General features: G+C 38.2%; 1 protein-coding gene across 3 annotated transcripts in view; it reads left to right on the top strand.

The window, feature by feature from the left end:
• LOC147311678 (uncharacterized) overlaps nucleotides 1-17,360 on the top strand; it is a 99,986-nt gene that overhangs the window by 36,996 nt on the left and 45,630 nt on the right. For 2 of the 3 annotated variants that reach the window (XR_015125464.1, XR_015125465.1), the window contains 2 exons: nucleotides 6,782-6,861; nucleotides 6,975-7,238. Coding sequence is in view for 1 of the 3 variants with exons in the window: in XM_086267475.1 (XP_086123601.1) it covers nucleotides 6,782-6,861 (80 nt within the window). In the remaining 2 variants the exon portion in view is untranslated. Of the gene's footprint in view, nucleotides 1-6,781; nucleotides 6,862-6,974; nucleotides 7,239-17,360 lie in introns of those variants that run through there. The other variant, XM_086267475.1, reaches the window with a different exon arrangement.

The following is a 17,360-nucleotide window of genomic DNA, read 5'->3' as shown; positions in this document are numbered from 1 at the left end:
GATCTCTTGCTGCCTTTTCATTTGATTGTTTATTTTAACCTGACAGTTATTCATTTTATTTTCATTGCCACTTTATTTGTCAGGGACCATGTACAAACAAACTAGAAAAAAAAAACAGTACTTTCCTAAGTGAAAAGATGCATTGTACCAGATTTAGCTGCTGGATAATTTCCATCTGCTGTCTTGCATGTCAAATAACAAATAGAAAGAAATATATAAAAACACATCATCAGTAAGTATATTACACTCCCCAAAACACATAGGCCACAAAACACTGTAATTAAAAGTCAACTTAATAATGCCCAACTGCTCTGAACATTAAAACCTAACATCAAATTTTTTTGTTCTGTGCTGAGGAAATCATAGAAGTTGTAAAATAAGTCATCCCTATAGGACTTACTATATAAGTTAAGCTGCAAAATGCTTAATTTTATTGCTGGCATGCTGTAGACATACAGGAAAACAGTAGATATATGGCAAATCAGTGTGATGAACTGATGCTGTGAGTGTATAGCACCATGAAATTGGGCACAATCTGGAAAGAAGCTCATAGTCACTTTCATGGTACATGCAATGTGTATCCAATGCAGAGTGTGAACATTACCCTGGTCACTCATGCAGTCAGTTGTGACACCGAAGACACTTGGTCAGGGGTTAGACAGAGGTAGGCTGTGCATGTTTGTTATTGGTTAAAAATGTAAATGAAAAAATAAATGGAAAAAATAAATTCAGAGTACTAGTACAGTTAAGCAGTGGATCCTGTATGTACCGGATCTGCCATCTTTCTCTGCAGTATCTCTTTATGTTATCGCAATCTATGATAAATTGCAACCTACAATCGTTGAAATGAAATAGTGTGAAGTGGAATACACGTTATTTTCTTCTGTTTAATCAAACGAACCACTCCATTAAATAACTGATGCATTAGTTTTTATTTTTTGGCTGTTGAAAGAGAACAAGAGAAATGACTCAGTCTTCTGTAGAGCCAGCTCCTCAAAGAAGACTTTTCAATTTCAGCCTCCAATTTCCATGTTTCCCTCGAATGAAATACTTGTATAGTGGATAAAATAGGCCGTGTCTGCACCAGTGAGCTTAGATGGGCTGTTGTGTTACCGCCAGACTTATGTTCAGTAAGAGTGTTGCTTTTTTGAGCAAAGTAATCACTCATGTAATTAATCTAGAGAAAATGTGAGGAAAATAACCCAGATCTGTCGTGGAAACACCAAGTCACTCCTTGGGATGTTTGATTTAATTCATTCTGCAGAGAAATGGATATGGTGCTCTGCTGCTTTATACTTGAAACATAAATCAAACTAGTGCATCTGGGAAACAGTGACAAGAAAAAGTTTTTTAAACTCGCAGGATTTCTGTGTTGATTACTGAGAAAATGTGCTAAGATTTTTATCTTGGTCACAAATCTAAATACATTCTTATCTCATAACAGACAAAATTTGCAGTTGCTGTTGGATTCTCCTCTTTTATAACCATTGTGTGTGTGTGTGTGCGTGCGTGCGTGCGTGCGTGCGTGCGTGCGTATGTGGTTTGAGTCATTTTTATGTTGCATTACTCAATCCCTACTAAGCAGGTCCTGACTTTGCCCTAATGTTTTTCAGTAAAATGTGTTACAATTTTGATTTGCTTCACTTCGTCAATGACTAGGACAGATCCAGGCTGTTGCATAACATATCAGTAAACCTCGTCTGTACTTTGTGATTGGGAAAAGGTTTTGGTGCTACATTAGATTTTGGGGGTTTGGGTTGTTTTTACCGCTCCAGAAAGGGTCACCTCTTCAGAAATCTCAGCTCATATACAGTTAGATCCATATATATTTGGACACTGACATACGTTTTGTTTTTTACCTGTTTACTGAAACATATTCCAGTTATAGTTATATAATGGACATGGACATGATGTGTAGACGCTTAGCTTTCATTTGAGCGTTTCCACAATCAAATAGGATGAAGGGTTTAGGAGTTTCAGCTCTTTAACATGTGCTACTCTCTTTTTAAAGGGACCACAAGAAATTGGAAAATTGACTCAAAAGTTATTTCATCGGCAGGTGTGGGCAATTCCTTTGTTATTTCATTAAGCAGATAAAAGGCCTGGAGGTGATTTGAGGTTTGGTGCTTGCATTTGAAAGATTTAGCTGTGAACAGAAAACATGCGGTCAAAGAAGCTCTCCATGCAGGTAAAACAAGTCATCCCTAAGCTGCAAAAACAGAAAAAATCCATCCAAGAAATTGCTACAGTATTATGAGTGGCAAAATCTACAGTTTGGCACATGCTGTGAAAGAAAGAAAGCACGCAAAACTCAGCAACGCAAAAAGACCCGGACGTCCACGGAAGACAACAGTGGTGGATGATCGCAGAATCATTTCCATGGTGAAGAGAAACCCCTTCATAACAACCAACCAAGTGAACAACACTCTCCAGGAGGTAGCCGTATCGATATCCAAGTCTTCCATAAAGGGAAGACTCCATGAAAGTAAATACAGAGGGTTCACTGGAAAGTTAAAGCCACTCACGAGCCTAAAGAATAGAAAGGCTAGATTGAACTTTGGTTAACAAAAAAAATAAAAAATTTAAAGCCAGCAGAGTTCTGGAAAATCATTCTTTGGACGGATGAGACCAAGATCAAACTCTACCAGAGTGATGGTAAGAAAAAAGCATGGAGAAGGCGTGGAAGAAGCTCATTATCCAAAGCATACCACATTATCTCTAAAACACGGTGGAGGCAGTGTGATGGCTTGAGCGTGCATGGCTGACAGTGGCACTGGGACACTAGTGTTTATTGATGATGTGACACAGGACAGAAGCAGTCAAATGAATTCTGAAGGTAGACATACTTTCTGTTCAAATCCAGCTAATGCAGTCAAATTGATTGGGCGCCATTTCATAATACAGATGGACAATGACCTAAAATATACAGCCAAAGCAACCCAAGAGTTTATTAAACTTCTTGAATGGCCAAGTCAGTCACCTGATCTTAACCCATTTGAGCATGCATTTCACTATTTCACTTGTTGAAGACAAAACTGTGGACAGAAAGGTCCACAAATGAACAGCAACTGAAAGCTGGCAGCGCATTAAAAAGGAGGAAACCCTGAAATTAACATTTTATTTTCAGTTATGTGATTTGTCCAGTTATTTTTGAGCCCTTTACCGAGCCCCTAAGATCGCATTTGAGGGCTAGCTCATTTTGTATTGTGTCAACAAGGTTTCTTTTCAGATACCATACCTATATGTGGATTTCTTTTAAAACTGTGATACACAAGTGACAATGTAACACTGTCTGGACAGCTATGGCTCTGGGGATAGATTAGAGTAAGTTGTCCACCGATCTGAAAGTGTCTCCTACAGCTTACATGTACAAGTGACTTTTAACAAGACACTAAAACTCAAAATGTCTCTGTGTCTGTCATGTTTGAGTGTGTGTAATAAATAAATTGTTGTTTCTGTAGAACAATATGCTATAAGGATGCGTGGGTGAATGTTGCTTGCATTGTAAAGTGCTTCTACGGGTCAAGAAGACTAGCAAAGTATTACATAAATGCCAATTCACTGCTGCAGCATAAGAATAAATAGCCTAATTCTACAATGTCTTCTATTTGTTAAGTCATTTGGATAAATAAGTACACAAGCTAGAGGAAACATTAAAGATATATATGTGTTCTTTTGCAAGAAAAAAAAAAAGAAATACAGTCAATTTTCATGTGTTTAGATTTCAGTGTATATGTTGACATACCAACAATAAAGCCAGCAATTCTCAAGAGGTCTTTATGTCATTATATAGTTGCTATTTCAAGGCAACACTCCATATAAATTTCTTCAACAAAAGTGAAATTTGCTCCTCTGATATGATGCCTCACATATAACAAATATAACAATATCAGACACAGAGAAATCTTCTCTCAGGGACACATCGGCATGGCCTAAATTGGGACACTGCTTCCATTTGCAAAGTGCAATTATGAGTGTTTTTAGACATCCTACTTACATGTCATCTGTAAACCAACGCAAAGCCAGCACTTCCAGACCACAGATATTTGTCACACCTACTGTAATGCGCCATCGAGCTGGTGAGGCAGAGGGGCCCAGGAGGGGAATCAAGGAATCTGTCGAATTAATACATGCAGTGAAGATTCCTCCTGTCATCTCAGCTCTCTTTTACCACTGGCTTTTAAAAGCCATTTAGAGGCAGCAACTGAACAGGACAGACAAGCTTGACAGCGACTCCTTAAAGAGCATCTGTCTCCTTTAACACTTAAATAAACTATGATACTGTCTTTTACACACGAGCTTAATTTTAATTAATGAATTGATTTGTCTTGTCAGTAAATACAGCCAAATTGCCTAAAATATGCCAGAAGCAATATATCTAAATATATATATCCTCCTATAAGACATATTGCAGGCTTTACATCACTTTGGATAACCCCTCTCTTAATTAGAAATGTGCTCAACATTATAAACCATTATAGCTTTTGATGCAGAAGAGCAGTCAGAATTATTTTTCAAGCTGTTAGGATCAAGTTGACAAACTGGAAATCTGGACTTACTTTGTTCACTCATGGGGACTTTGAAACAAGTTTGATGCATGGTGCACATTGTAAAAGGACAAAAGTTTCATGTTTCCGAGTGCCATTGCGGAACAGAAACTGTGATGGTCTATCACAGCAGGGTTTATCCAGATAACAAGCAGATGACTGCTTTTCTTTAGCTCCTTTAAACTTTTTTTGCCTCCTCCCAACAAGCAACAATTTAAATGAGCTATTTCCCGTACTAAATATATCTGCCGTTAAATTACAACTCCTTGCTGCATTTCATAAAGCAATACATGCTGGAAAAGATGTGCTTAAAAATAATGCAATAATTTATATCTTAGATAAGGAAAGAGATCTACATTTACTCCTTCCACCGTGCTGCTGTAAACTACCTGACAATTGTTCATTAATGATTCCCAGTAAATTCCTTAAAATGGTAATTTGTCATCCTGTCACTTCATTTGTGACCTAAAATTCCTCACTAGAGGCATCATCAAATAAATTAATCACTACCCAGGATCCATTTCTCCCCTGTGCGTGCTATTATACCCGGCTCTCTTGTGTTTCTCTTCATTTACATATATTTAATGGCCCAGTTGTGGTTGGTTGTGCCATGCGACTTGCACAGCTCATGTCAGGTGAAATATTCCGACTGCCACAGTCTTTAACAGTGCGAACCATGTCTTGTTCATTTTCCTTGAATACCTGAAACACAGGAGAATAAAGAGAATTAAAGACATTTTATGGAACAGTAAAATCAAAAGTGCACATTTTGCAGGTTTCTGGTTGGGGAATTGCACTAATAAGATGACACACTTTTCAGAAACGCGTTATAACAGATGCATTCTTTTTTTCTAAAACACACACAGCAGATCTTTAGAACGTTTACACAGCTGCTTATAGCAAAAAGAAGCTCGGAAAATTAAATACATACGTTATCTACACAATTTAGTTTTATTTAATTGCATCTCATTACAGCACATGTGTACAGTACATTACCCACCAGACAGATTGCTTTGTTGTGTGCCTTGGCAAAATCATGAGGTTCAGCGTGAAGCTATGATCACAGACAGGACTGAAATACAAAAAATGCTAATTTCAGCACTAAAATGGCCAAAGAAAGATCACAGTGAGATTCAATTTATCATTGTTCCAAATTTTATTAAGCTGTGCAGAAAGAGAAAATTTAGCTACTCTTTGATTAACATGAAATCATAGCCTCTCAGCATCTTGAGAACATCATCTGCTCAGTTAATTACCTTTTTCTCTTAATAGGATATTCTATCAGCCAACCAAAATTTATGTTTAGTTTATGTGCCGAATTTCATCACATTTCCAAAATGGAGGCATCTTGTAGTTTTTCATACATCATGCTCAAAGCTGTTTGTTTATGTTTAATCCGTTAAGTGTTTTGAAAGCTTCAAGATTAACAGTGTTTAAAACTGTTTAAAAGTGTTGTTTTGGGTTTTTTTTACATTCTCTTAGGGGTGCATGCAAATATATTCAATTGTTTTCTGATTTTTTTTGACAGATAAAAAACAGCCCAATTATTTTTATGAGCTGAGAGCTTGTCATGTTTTGAACTTCCATCCTCATTAAGGGTCCCTAACACCAGAGGACATGTGAATGTGCTAGGAGCACTACCAGAGAAAACAACAACCCCATGCTGCCAAAAGGATCCTCTCTCGCCCAGCCACCCTGTTAGAACCTCACAGCCCGTTTCAAATGAAATTAGCATAATTAAGAATTAACATGCATTAATTGTGATGCTTAATGCAAACTGAAGCTAAATGTGTCACTTACTGTAGATAAGCTGCTAAATGCTTTGTCACCTCCTCAGTAGTGCTTTGGGTGGCAGAAAATGTTTGGCCGACAACTACTGTAGGCAGATGCAAGACCAGAATATTACACATTGCATGCTCTTTATTACAAAGTACAGTTTTTCAATTTTTCTCCTCTACTTGATGTGATGCCCCTGTTTGCATGCTTTTTGGGGTTGCTGTGCCAAGCCAAGTTGTGTAAAGGCTTCTGCTACTTTTATGTCTGATAATCCTACTTAGGCTCTTCTTGAGCAGGCCCCACTTCTCTCCATATACGGAACACTGGAGTGGGTAAAAAAACAGAAAAGAACATTAACATTACATTTGGAATTTATTATCAGGCACACATCATTTTATGTCATGAAGTGATCCAAAAATATTTCAATTTCCAAGTCTTTTTTTTTCTTCTTCCAACAGATGGCGCTGTGCTCCATTTGCCTTGATGACCCTTCACCTCCCATCTTGTGTAGCTGAACATGAATCACAGTTTTTGACAGGTAAATAAACAAAGATCCATTCGGTTGTAAAGACTGGCTGGCATGCTTGTATTTTAAAAGAAAAAAAAAAAAATCAAGCAGCGTATTGATCAAGGACGTTTGTGATGTTGCAGAGATGGATTTATGACAAAGGAAGAAGAGACTTATGAAGTGCTGATTGGTGTAACCAGGACTCAACCTGGCAATAAAGTCTGGCATTTGGAGAGTACAGAGTGTGCGGAGGGTCATGCTGTACTTTGCCACTTTGAGTGGTTGTGGAGCTGTCCTTTTGGCTCTTGCTCTGTGGTCTGTCAGATGGAAGACTGATGAAAGAATGATCAAGGGAGATCAAAAAGATTTTTCCCGAAACCTCAAAAATGGCTGATGTACCAAACCTGTAACACATTTTTCTGCAGGAGTTTAGTGTGGAAGTGCTCTGTGGACATTGCTGTTTTTAGATTGCTTTCATTTAAAACATGATATAGGCAACAAATTGCAATAGGGTGTACTGTGGCATGGGGATACTGTTGGAGTACTGTGTTTAGCTGGTTGTAATTCCTTGTATATTTTTATATTTTAAGTTTACAATAAGGTGACCCAACAGTCTCAATAGCTGTTGGATAGATTGCTCTGAATTATTTTAAAGACATGCATGGTACCCAGGAAGATAAAGTGGTATCCAGACTATTTAGTGCAGCCAGGTTCATTTTGGGTTTTACATGAAGTGTCTCAACAGTCATGAAATGCCATAACATGCTGACATACTAAACTATTAGGATTTTGAACACTGTAATCATTACCAATTACCTTTTAACATATTAGCCCAGTGACTGTAAGGAGAGCTTTACCTTCTAAGTAGTTTTTTTTAGTGTTAAATAACTTCATTTATCCAAACTGCTGACAGTATCACTATTTCAGTTATTTAATCTGTGAATTTTTTCAGGAGCGATGTAACCAGTGTATAAAACTTCATAGTTAGTGCATGACTTTTCTTTGCAAAACTACCATTCTATACCTTTATTTTGCAAAAAATACATCTTTCTCATCCACTGCACTACTGAATGTTTTCTCTTTTCGAACAAAGGAGAGGAGCTGTATGTTTGCAAAGAGCTGGGTGGGTTTTTTTTTTAACATTAATCTAGATTTAATATACATTCCAAAATGCATTTTCCCTATTAATTAAAAGTAAACCATGTATTGTATGGTACATTATCCCTCTAACGGCCCCATGTGGAGATTATGAAGTGGAAAACTAATGGTGCAGACTTTAGCATTTGGGTTTTGTCATTTACATATCTGTAAGGGGATGTCGATGTATGTGCAAATAAGCAGAACTTTATGTGTCCCGTGCTTTCTCTGCCGCCACCTTTGTCCTCCCCTTCCCCTCCCCAGTTTACAGAGGAAGTCAAAGAAGAAGTGTTGCCTCTCTCCCCTCAGCTAGAGAAGGTAATGAGATTCTGTGCACCCTCTATTACGAGGAGGATGAGAAATCTGATTATTAAGGAGAGGCATGTGGCAGTAAGAAAAATCTGTTTGTTTTTTTTCTTATTGTATCACCCCAAGAAACAAAGGTGACCCCCATGTTCCATTCATTAAATCTTGCCTCCTCTAATTTATCAAGGTAAACTATCACAGTTTCTGCTGAGCTAATCAGAAATGGGAAAACTTGTTAGGTGTGCCTCAAAAGGACACATCGCAGGATTTGGATATCACTTCACATACTGAGTAGGGCCTAATTCATGCTTCCTATTGCACAATATATGTTTTTTGGACATTTGCATGAGCGCATTGTGCATTTTTTTTCCACACAGGATACCTTAGGACAATGAGAATGAATTATGACCTCCATAACAGAACAAGTGTAATTATTTCAAGGACACAGAGTTGCTGCAGGTGTGTCTTCTGATGCAAATATCACAGAAAATAGAATTTTTTTGCGGTATATTGTGAGCCCACACTTATTGTTATTTATGGTAAAATTTCAATACCCAGGGACTGCAAAATTGAATTTAGCCACGAGAGAGGCAGAAAGAGAGGGATTCACAACAGAATCGTTATTACTGTTTGTGTTAATATTTGTCAAATATGTCATTCTCATGCGCTTAAAGAATAATTGTGTTAATGTGCTACAAATAATGTGAACTATGTTTGTAGATTAAAAAAATATTGTCTGCGGTCCCTGCATGAGACACGCATGTATCAAAACAATGTGCAAAACATAAGGTTCTGCTTTAAAAAAAAAAGCATGCCCCTTGAAGTAAAAAGGAGGAGAATCTCATTTTTTATGGTCCGAGAGTTGTTAAGAGCTATTTAGAGCTCTTTGGTGTGAGGGGGTTTTACCTTTGAGAGATGTGAAAAATGTCCCACCCATCAGCTAAGCTGAGTCATTGCTGTATGCCTAACCAGCAACGACTCCTGCACGTCCCTCCCCACAAATGTCACATGAGCTTATGTCAGGCAGCACTTGTGGCAAAGGCACTATACGGGGAAACAAATTAAACTGATTAGTTTACACAAGAAAGTGATCTATTTGCTAAGGAAGAGGGTACAGGTGTAAAACCAAACCTATGGTGCAGGTTTTCTAAACTGTGTTTTCACTGACTCTTGTTCCCTCGCTGGTAGGAAATTACTATGTGTTTAATTTATTTCAGAAAATTTAAAAATGATAGGCTTTTCTAACTTTCTAATCTGTAATAAACACAGTCTAATAGGCATATTTTTAATCCTATTGTGAGCCGATTAGACGCATGAATTCTGCAGGAGCCAGTGAGAAATTGGTATTTATTACTGAACTTGTAATCACACCACCAACCTGTCTCTGCAGCCCCTTGCCTTCTGACTAAGGCCGTGATGTGCACAGCAGGCTCACAAAGCTGCAGCCCCGGTTCAAATGACCCAGCTTAGCAAGCATGGCTGCTGTGACCCTCACATGACAAAGCCCCTGTGTAATTAATATGCACAGTGAAATGCTCCCTGCACAGCCACTAAAGCGATTGGAATCGTGCACAGGAAACATGTAATGGTGGATTCTCCATGGTGCATGGTTTAGTCAAGTGGCATCTGATTGCGAGCAAGTTCTTTTTTCTTTCCCGTTTTTTTTTTTCCTTTTAACGTGCCTTAAGATTGAGATTAAGACTTTCTCCTCAAAGATGCAAATTAATCTTTAAAACTGGACATTTCCCAACATGGGGAGCTCAGTGGGGTGACGCTCCAGCCCACCGAGTTCATTTTAATCCCTATGGGCAATTATACTTTCAAATGATATCCCGAAGTTAAATCATGTTCACACTTAATTCATTTAAACACTACATTTTAGGCATGAAAGTCTCCTTGTCCTTCTCAAGACAAAACTGTTGTTTAATAGGATACAGTAGCCTCAGTGATAAGGATAGTTATGCTTTGTGCTGTTGATTAATTATGTGTTCTTTTTATTTTGTTGTTTATGTTCGTGTATGTGTGTGGGAGGCTAGATAAGGCAGATGATCAGACAGTACGGCACTCGGATGACATTTCTTTGTCTTTTCATATTTGGCTGATGGGATCGCATGTGTGAGCGTTGGCTTTATAGGCTTATTGTAAAAATAGCCAAATCAAAGATGGGCAGGGTCAGCAAACAGAGTTAGCCTTAATGCGGCTGCAACTCTTCCCTCAAATCCAGATGTGCGATTTTGATTAAGGATGTCATTCCCCTTATGAGAAAGAGAAAACAAATTGATTCTGGATGCTGCTTAAATGTTTATTGGCGTGGTCACTACGGTATCCGCAGAAGTACCGTAGCTGTATTTTTTTTTCCTAATTCAGAGTTAATTAATGATATGTGTGGACTATTGTTCCTCATTTTATAATGAATACATTACTGTACTGTCACTGACTCCATTGTGACAAATAGGTGGGTGGATGGATATAAAAAACATACATTGGTGGCTGCCAAGGGGTTAGATTTTGAATTAATTGAGGGAAATGAATTCAGTAGTAATAGGCCCTGACAGCAGACTGTGGCAGTTGTGATGGCAATGATTGATTGCTGATGCACACGCAGGCTTATGACAAACAATGCTTGTTTTGCACCTGATGTATTTTAAACCCTACTTGTGTGTTCATTAAAAATAAATACATAAAGTGACAAATAAATATACAGATTTAATTAATGACAATATGAAAATGTGTTCTTTCCTAGATTTGGAGTCTTTTTTAAGGCATCCTTTGCTGTTGTTGCTGTGAAGATAGTGTATAGTACTAAGCTGAGTGCTTTCAGGGAGGCGGACTGGCCACCTCTATCCCTGACCCATTTGAGAAAGGGAGCCCTATCACAGCTCTCATCACGCTCTTGTAGTCAGAGCCTTCTGACAGCGGCGTAATGCTGATCAGATAGCTGTGTGGAGTCATTGCTTACATGTGTCACAACCACAGTCCATGATCATGTCAGAGTCATGCTGGGCGCCAGAGCCAGGCTCAGGGCTCAGTGGACCTGGCTGGTTTTGCAGCTGACATTTCCCCAGCATGACCAAGCTAGTCGAGCTCCAGTCACAGCCCCAGCTAATGCGCCTTTCATGGGCCCCGCAGCTCAGCGCTGGCAGCTGGAACGTGGGGGCACAGGTGCTGCCAGTCCCTGTTAGCTTTACAGTACCTCCCGGTGAGTCATAAACAATCCCAGCACGTGTCGACTCTGATACCTCTGCTTATTAGAAGTGTAATGAATACAGCACAAGTCTTTTGTGTGCGCAACTGTGATGGTGTTAGTCGAAGTAAAGTCCTGCCTTCTCTGCCTTTGATCGTTTTCAACCAGCAGCAGCAACAGTTCTGTGGAATCACGATAAATTTCACATTGTCAGTCAAATTTTGACAAAGTAGTTAGATTAGATGGCGCTGCTGCCACTTCATTTAATGTGAATTGCTACTTTTGGATGTCACATGCTTTGCCGTTGCTTTAAAAGACACATACTGATGGTTGTTGTTAATACAGCTAAACAGAGACTTGTGAAACATTCTTGTGAAACCAGATTGATTTATTGGTTCTTTGTGCTGGACACGATTATCTTCTTACTCTGGGGATCAGCCAGCTTCCCAAACAGATCTGGGTCCTGCCATGCAGTCATGACAGCTAAATTGCTTCACTCAAGAGGTTGTCCCCCCGTCCCTTTTACCATAGCCACTTGCAACTAGAGAGATATGTTATAATTGTGCCCAGAGGAACTTGTAAGCTATATTGTGAATCTCTTTCTCTTCCAGAGCACAGTCCTTTGTGGCATCTAAAACTGGGAGGAGGAGGAGGGCAGGAGATGTATTCCCTCTTTGTACGAAGCAATATTGGATCACAGTTTCATAAAGTAGAACACCGTTTAGAATCACTTATTTTCTCTAGAGCTTTGTTTTTCCTCTCATGGCAAATCTACTGTACTTGCTCGGCGGATTGTATTAGCGCTAACAGTCGACATAGTTCGTGAAAATGATAAAAAGCCCAGGTCTTGTTTAATTATTCATAAAAACTTGTTGCAATTTAAAGCTGTATTTCAGGGGTTTACCCCCTTTTCTGTGAGAAACTTCCAGCTTTTGAAGTGATGTCTTTTTCACATCCCTGAGCATTTTTAAGTGCAGGTGAACACGTTGCTAGGAAGACAGAAGTAAGAAGGATCTATAAATGGCTTCTACTCCTTTGGTGTCTGCAGTGGAGGTGGTGCAGGGGAGGGAAGGGGTTACTCACTGACCATTAGTGTGCTCAAGTGCAGTACATTCTATGGCCTGTCAACTCCTCGACTAATGTGTGAGGAAATATCTCTATTTTCTCCCTCAGTGAAAATTACCTGGTCTGACATGACTAAGAGTACGCAATGTTTAGACATTTTCTTTCCTTTTTTTGTGGTCTTTCTTTTTTTCTTTTTTTTCTTTAGAAAAGGTGTCATGTTAAAAATGGTGACATTTCGTTTTAAATAAATAGCAATTAATATCCTACAGAAATGAGAATTAAATGCAAAATTAATAGAAATATTGAAGTTTTTTCAAACATCTTTCCTTTCAATGCTGCAGTTGCAGTTGCTGTATATTGTAGTAATCAGAGCAACTAATAAAAACATAAATACAAGCTATGACAAAAGAGCTGTTTAGTTCTCTCCAACAAACTCCTGCCATAGGTAAAGCCACTTTATTTGACTCTTTACAGGCTAAAAAGTTGGAAAAACAGCCACTTATCCTCTTCTTTATGATGGTACTTTCTTACTGCTGTGTTTTTCTCCCAGTTAGATCAAAGAACAGGGAGGTTCTTGGAAAAAAAAAAACATACTACATCCTCATCACATGATCGTCGCGAACAACAATTGTCTCTAAGTAATGCTGAGTGGTACGTAACTAACAAATGAGCCTCTCCATGCTTGTATGTTGAGTTAAGAGGTGCCGAGTGGCGAACAGAGTTACGTGTTCAGGGGTTTTAACCCCTGCTGTTCCTGTCTGTCCAACATCCCCACCGCCACCTACCTCACCCTCTCGCCCCCGCCCGAGCCCCCTCTGTTTTCTCAGCGCTCCGTTTCTTCATAGAGCCAATACAAACAGCATTATTTATGCTCTGCAAAACACTCCTTAATTACTCATGAACTGGCACACGCTCCAGAGTCCGCCGCTCCCTACCTCCCACCAACAGCCATTAAACACTCCCTAAAAGCTTGCTATTTGATATTAGCACACTTGAGCCTTTGAGAAGAAATAAAAAAAATAAAAAAATAAATCTGCGAGTGATTTACATATGCACAGCAGCTGATATTTATACTTGGCGGCATGTCCCTGAAGGGCTTGTCTTATTACCTCCATCCTCGGGTCCTTGCACTGAGACCAGGAAGGAAGGCAGGTGATTAATTCTGTACTCATGAGAAGCCAACAAGAGAAGGTTTTTTTTTCTCCTCCTTCTTCTTTCTCTTGCTCCTTTTTTTTGGAAAACATTTGTTCTCTTTATTTTATGGTTTCCTTTGCCTTTTTATTTTCATATCTAATTTTATTGTTCCCTTTTATAAAGGTTTACGTGTGATTAAGTGGTAATGTGGTTTAGGTACACGGTGCACTGCATGTAGATGATGTTTTATCCACTAATAAACAGCTGTTTAACTTTTCCACAGTTGTGGAGACACTCTTGAGCAGTTGTGTAGAGCACATGATGTCTTTGTACTTTGTCACAACACTAAGAAGAAAGTTGTCATTAGGCTTCTTGTTGCATTACAGTAACATATTTCATCCTAATGAGCTCTCAACCATCCCTTAGCGAATTTATGTTTAAATAAAATTCCTGTGCCGGATGTATGAAGTCTTTTTTTTATTTTATTTTTTACAATGATCCAGCTTTAAAGTTTATTAATTGATCATACAGATACTCTCAGATATATTGATAATGATGTCAAAGGCACACTCTTTACAGCACCTGCTCACAAGCTCACCCAGCAAATAAATCCAGTAGTATTTTTTATGCTTGCAGTTTAATTACCTGCACATGTTACTTCTAAAAAGCTGGCCAACCATTGAGCCAGATTATTATTATTTAAAACACCAAAACATAAATAAAATGTTCAACTTTGTCTCTAATTACAACATCAGATTGAAACGATAAAGCTATCAACTGCTCGCTCAGTGTGTTTAAAATCCTGCTGTCTAATTACTGCTTTAGTCCCATATCCCTATGACATGGCAGTGATAGATCATTATTTTTCCCTGCAATTTGTTATATTCTTTGCAATATAATTGGATCAGATTAATTATGATGATTAATGGATTCTTAGATTTCTGTGTGTGACCATTAATAGTAGAGGTTTAAAACAGGCAACACGTGCAAATTTAAACCACCAAAGCACAGTGGAGCTGCTTCTTGAACCTCTTTCTTCATCAAATGTGGTTGTTGTTTATTCTGAATGTTTTAAAATTGTATTGTGCAAATTTTTTTGGGGGGGGGCTACAAAAAAAGATTTTCCTTCATGTCTTGCAAGCATTGTATTAGTCCGTCAGCATCACTTGGTTTACTGCTGCATAATTTTAAAAAGGGACAGTAGTACTTTTGAGTTAAATTTCAATTTCAAGTTTATAACATGATAGTTTATTAATGAGAACTGAAACTGTTATCCAGTGCCCTAAATCTATATCATGGCTGCAATTTAGCTCTTCCAAAAAATACTGTCCAGTTATGGTGGATGGACAGTAGTCAATTCCCTGTGCATGGGAATGGCTCATTAACGGGGCGAGGCGAGCAGCGTGCGTTTGTATATGGCTGCCGTTGGTCGACGTGCAGAATGGATTTATGGTGTCACTCAGCCCTGGAGAACGACTAATGAGGGTGCGCAGGCTAGCAGCGTCCGAGTGGGGTAATTCCACCCACCATCCATCCAGCAGAGGGGGGTTGGAGCGAGGGGGATGGGGGAGTTGTGGAAGGAGGACACATCCCTCATTACGTGAGTGTCTCAGGAGCTTTCTTTAATATTTTAATAAATAACATCAGCCCAACAAGAAATTAATGAATAGTATCATTAATAATGAGCCCCAGCCTTGTAGTGATAGGACAGATATTAAATTGAACCTATGTGGGGAGATCTCCTGAGACTCAGGATTTTTCCAGCAGCAAACAAGGCCAGTGAATGAGGCAGCCGTCCCTCCGTGCCAACAGCTTTTACAACAGGTTGAAAGTAATAAAGGAGGATTTTCCCAGCGATAGAGTTAAGCCCTAGGAAATCTGCTCATGTAGATCGCTATGAAAGGCACAGCCAAATGTGATCCTTAATTAAACTTTAATCAAGATAATTCTGTTTGCAGGAGAAGTAGTTTAAAAAAGGTGTCCCCAGCCCCCTGTTTCCATCCAGTCAACCTTCCTGCTTTGTGTTGTAGAGGTCATAACCCCACTTATGTGCTTTTTAAACTTGTGTGTGTTTGTTTGTTTGTTCAGTTTGTTTTCATTTGCAAAGCCTGGTATTGTGTCTTTGTATGGTTTTGCTTTAGCTTTACATTTGTCAGGATTTGATATTGTCTTTCTTTGTTTGGTCTTAGAACGTTTTGCCACCCCCACCCAACATTAGGAGGGAAACCAAATGCTCTTCTCTGCTAGAATTAAAAATTAGCCGAGTTATTATAATACACTGTGCCTATGCAGCATACATTTCAAAACTGTGTAAGACTGACATCTGAAGAAAATAAACTTCTTTCAATTTTTAGGCCTGACAGGTTCAAAACTCTTTAATGAACAAGCAGAAGAAGCCGGCTACACCAGACTTTTACATTGCAGCGATCATGTGTGAGTAATGGCGTTTGTTTTGCATCTTCCAAATACTATTATTACTGATAGAAAAGTATTAATTTTTGTACAGATATCTTTTCATTGTAATATATGCCACTTTTTAGCTACTAAATCTCAGTTATGCCTATCTTATTAACATACTACACAAATGGTTTGGTAGCTATGCAACAACTTATCTTAAAGGTAAAATACATTAATTTACACAGAGCAGATTTAGGTCATGCCATATTTATTTACATAATAGTATGCATTATCATAGCAGATAGACTACAGTATGAGGCAAAGTGCTTACACTTAATCATTGGCGTGTTACCTTATTACATGAAAAGTTAATGTATGTTTGTTGGATTCTCTAATGTGTACAGTATGTATTCTTTTCCACTTGCCTGCTAAAAGATGATAATACACACTGAGACTACAGTAGTGTCTTGTGTTAGCTAGTTTTGGGGGAATTCTTTTAGATTTTTTTAAAGCTGTATATCACAAGATCATATTCATATAGTTTTATTTGGGTTTTTCTTTTATAACATTTTCACCGTTGCACTGGTTTAAATATGATTATGTCAGAGCACTTTGTATTAAACCAGAAAAGTTGTGACAGCTTTTTAAAAATCAATATAAATGGAAAACAATGATACTCAAATAACTTACATCATATATTCATTTAAAAACACTAAAAAACATTTTTATAATCTTCAAACTGAAAAATGTAATTGCTCTTGAAAACTGTTATTTTGTTATTTTTAATTAGGACAATGGCATATTGTTCCATCTACTGTGTTGCATGAGCTCATTGGAAAAAATGCTAAATGCTTTTCCCTTTTTTAAAAACAAAATATAATGTAAGGTGCCCATTAGTTTCAGGCCTCCGGTCCCTGTGTTTATTTTTATAACAGAATATGGTTTAGTGTTTTCTTGCAGAAATAAGCAAGGCCTTCCAGAAGCCTACGATGCTTCAAACCATGTAAATACTGTTCAGTGTTTAGGGGCAAATTTCCATAACATTTATACTAATGGACTTTCATACCATTACAGTTACTGGCCTTTGAAGTATGAGTTCATAACAGACTGAATACAGTAATCATGATTTCTTGAAACCGTTTCAAATATGAATATATCAAACCAAAACACAGTTTTATCTCCATTTTAAAGAGTTTGGGCATTTCTCACCCTGCTTCTACAAAGAAACATACTTTCTGGTGGTCCATTGTCACAAGGGGTCGCTGCAGCAGGTCACAGCAGGAGTTTTACAAATCTCATAAGCCCA

This window comes from Aulonocara sp. 'chitande type north' Nkhata Bay, linkage group LG16 (assembly GCF_057382095.1).
Source record: "Aulonocara sp. 'chitande type north' Nkhata Bay isolate Kocher_YH1m ecotype deep benthic linkage group LG16, A_spYH_male_GT1.1, whole genome shotgun sequence".
NCBI lineage: Eukaryota > Metazoa > Chordata > Actinopteri > Cichliformes > Cichlidae > Aulonocara > Aulonocara sp. 'chitande type north' Nkhata Bay.
Note: the sequence above shows the minus strand (reverse complement) of the source record. Positions and strands in the feature narration are given on the sequence as shown.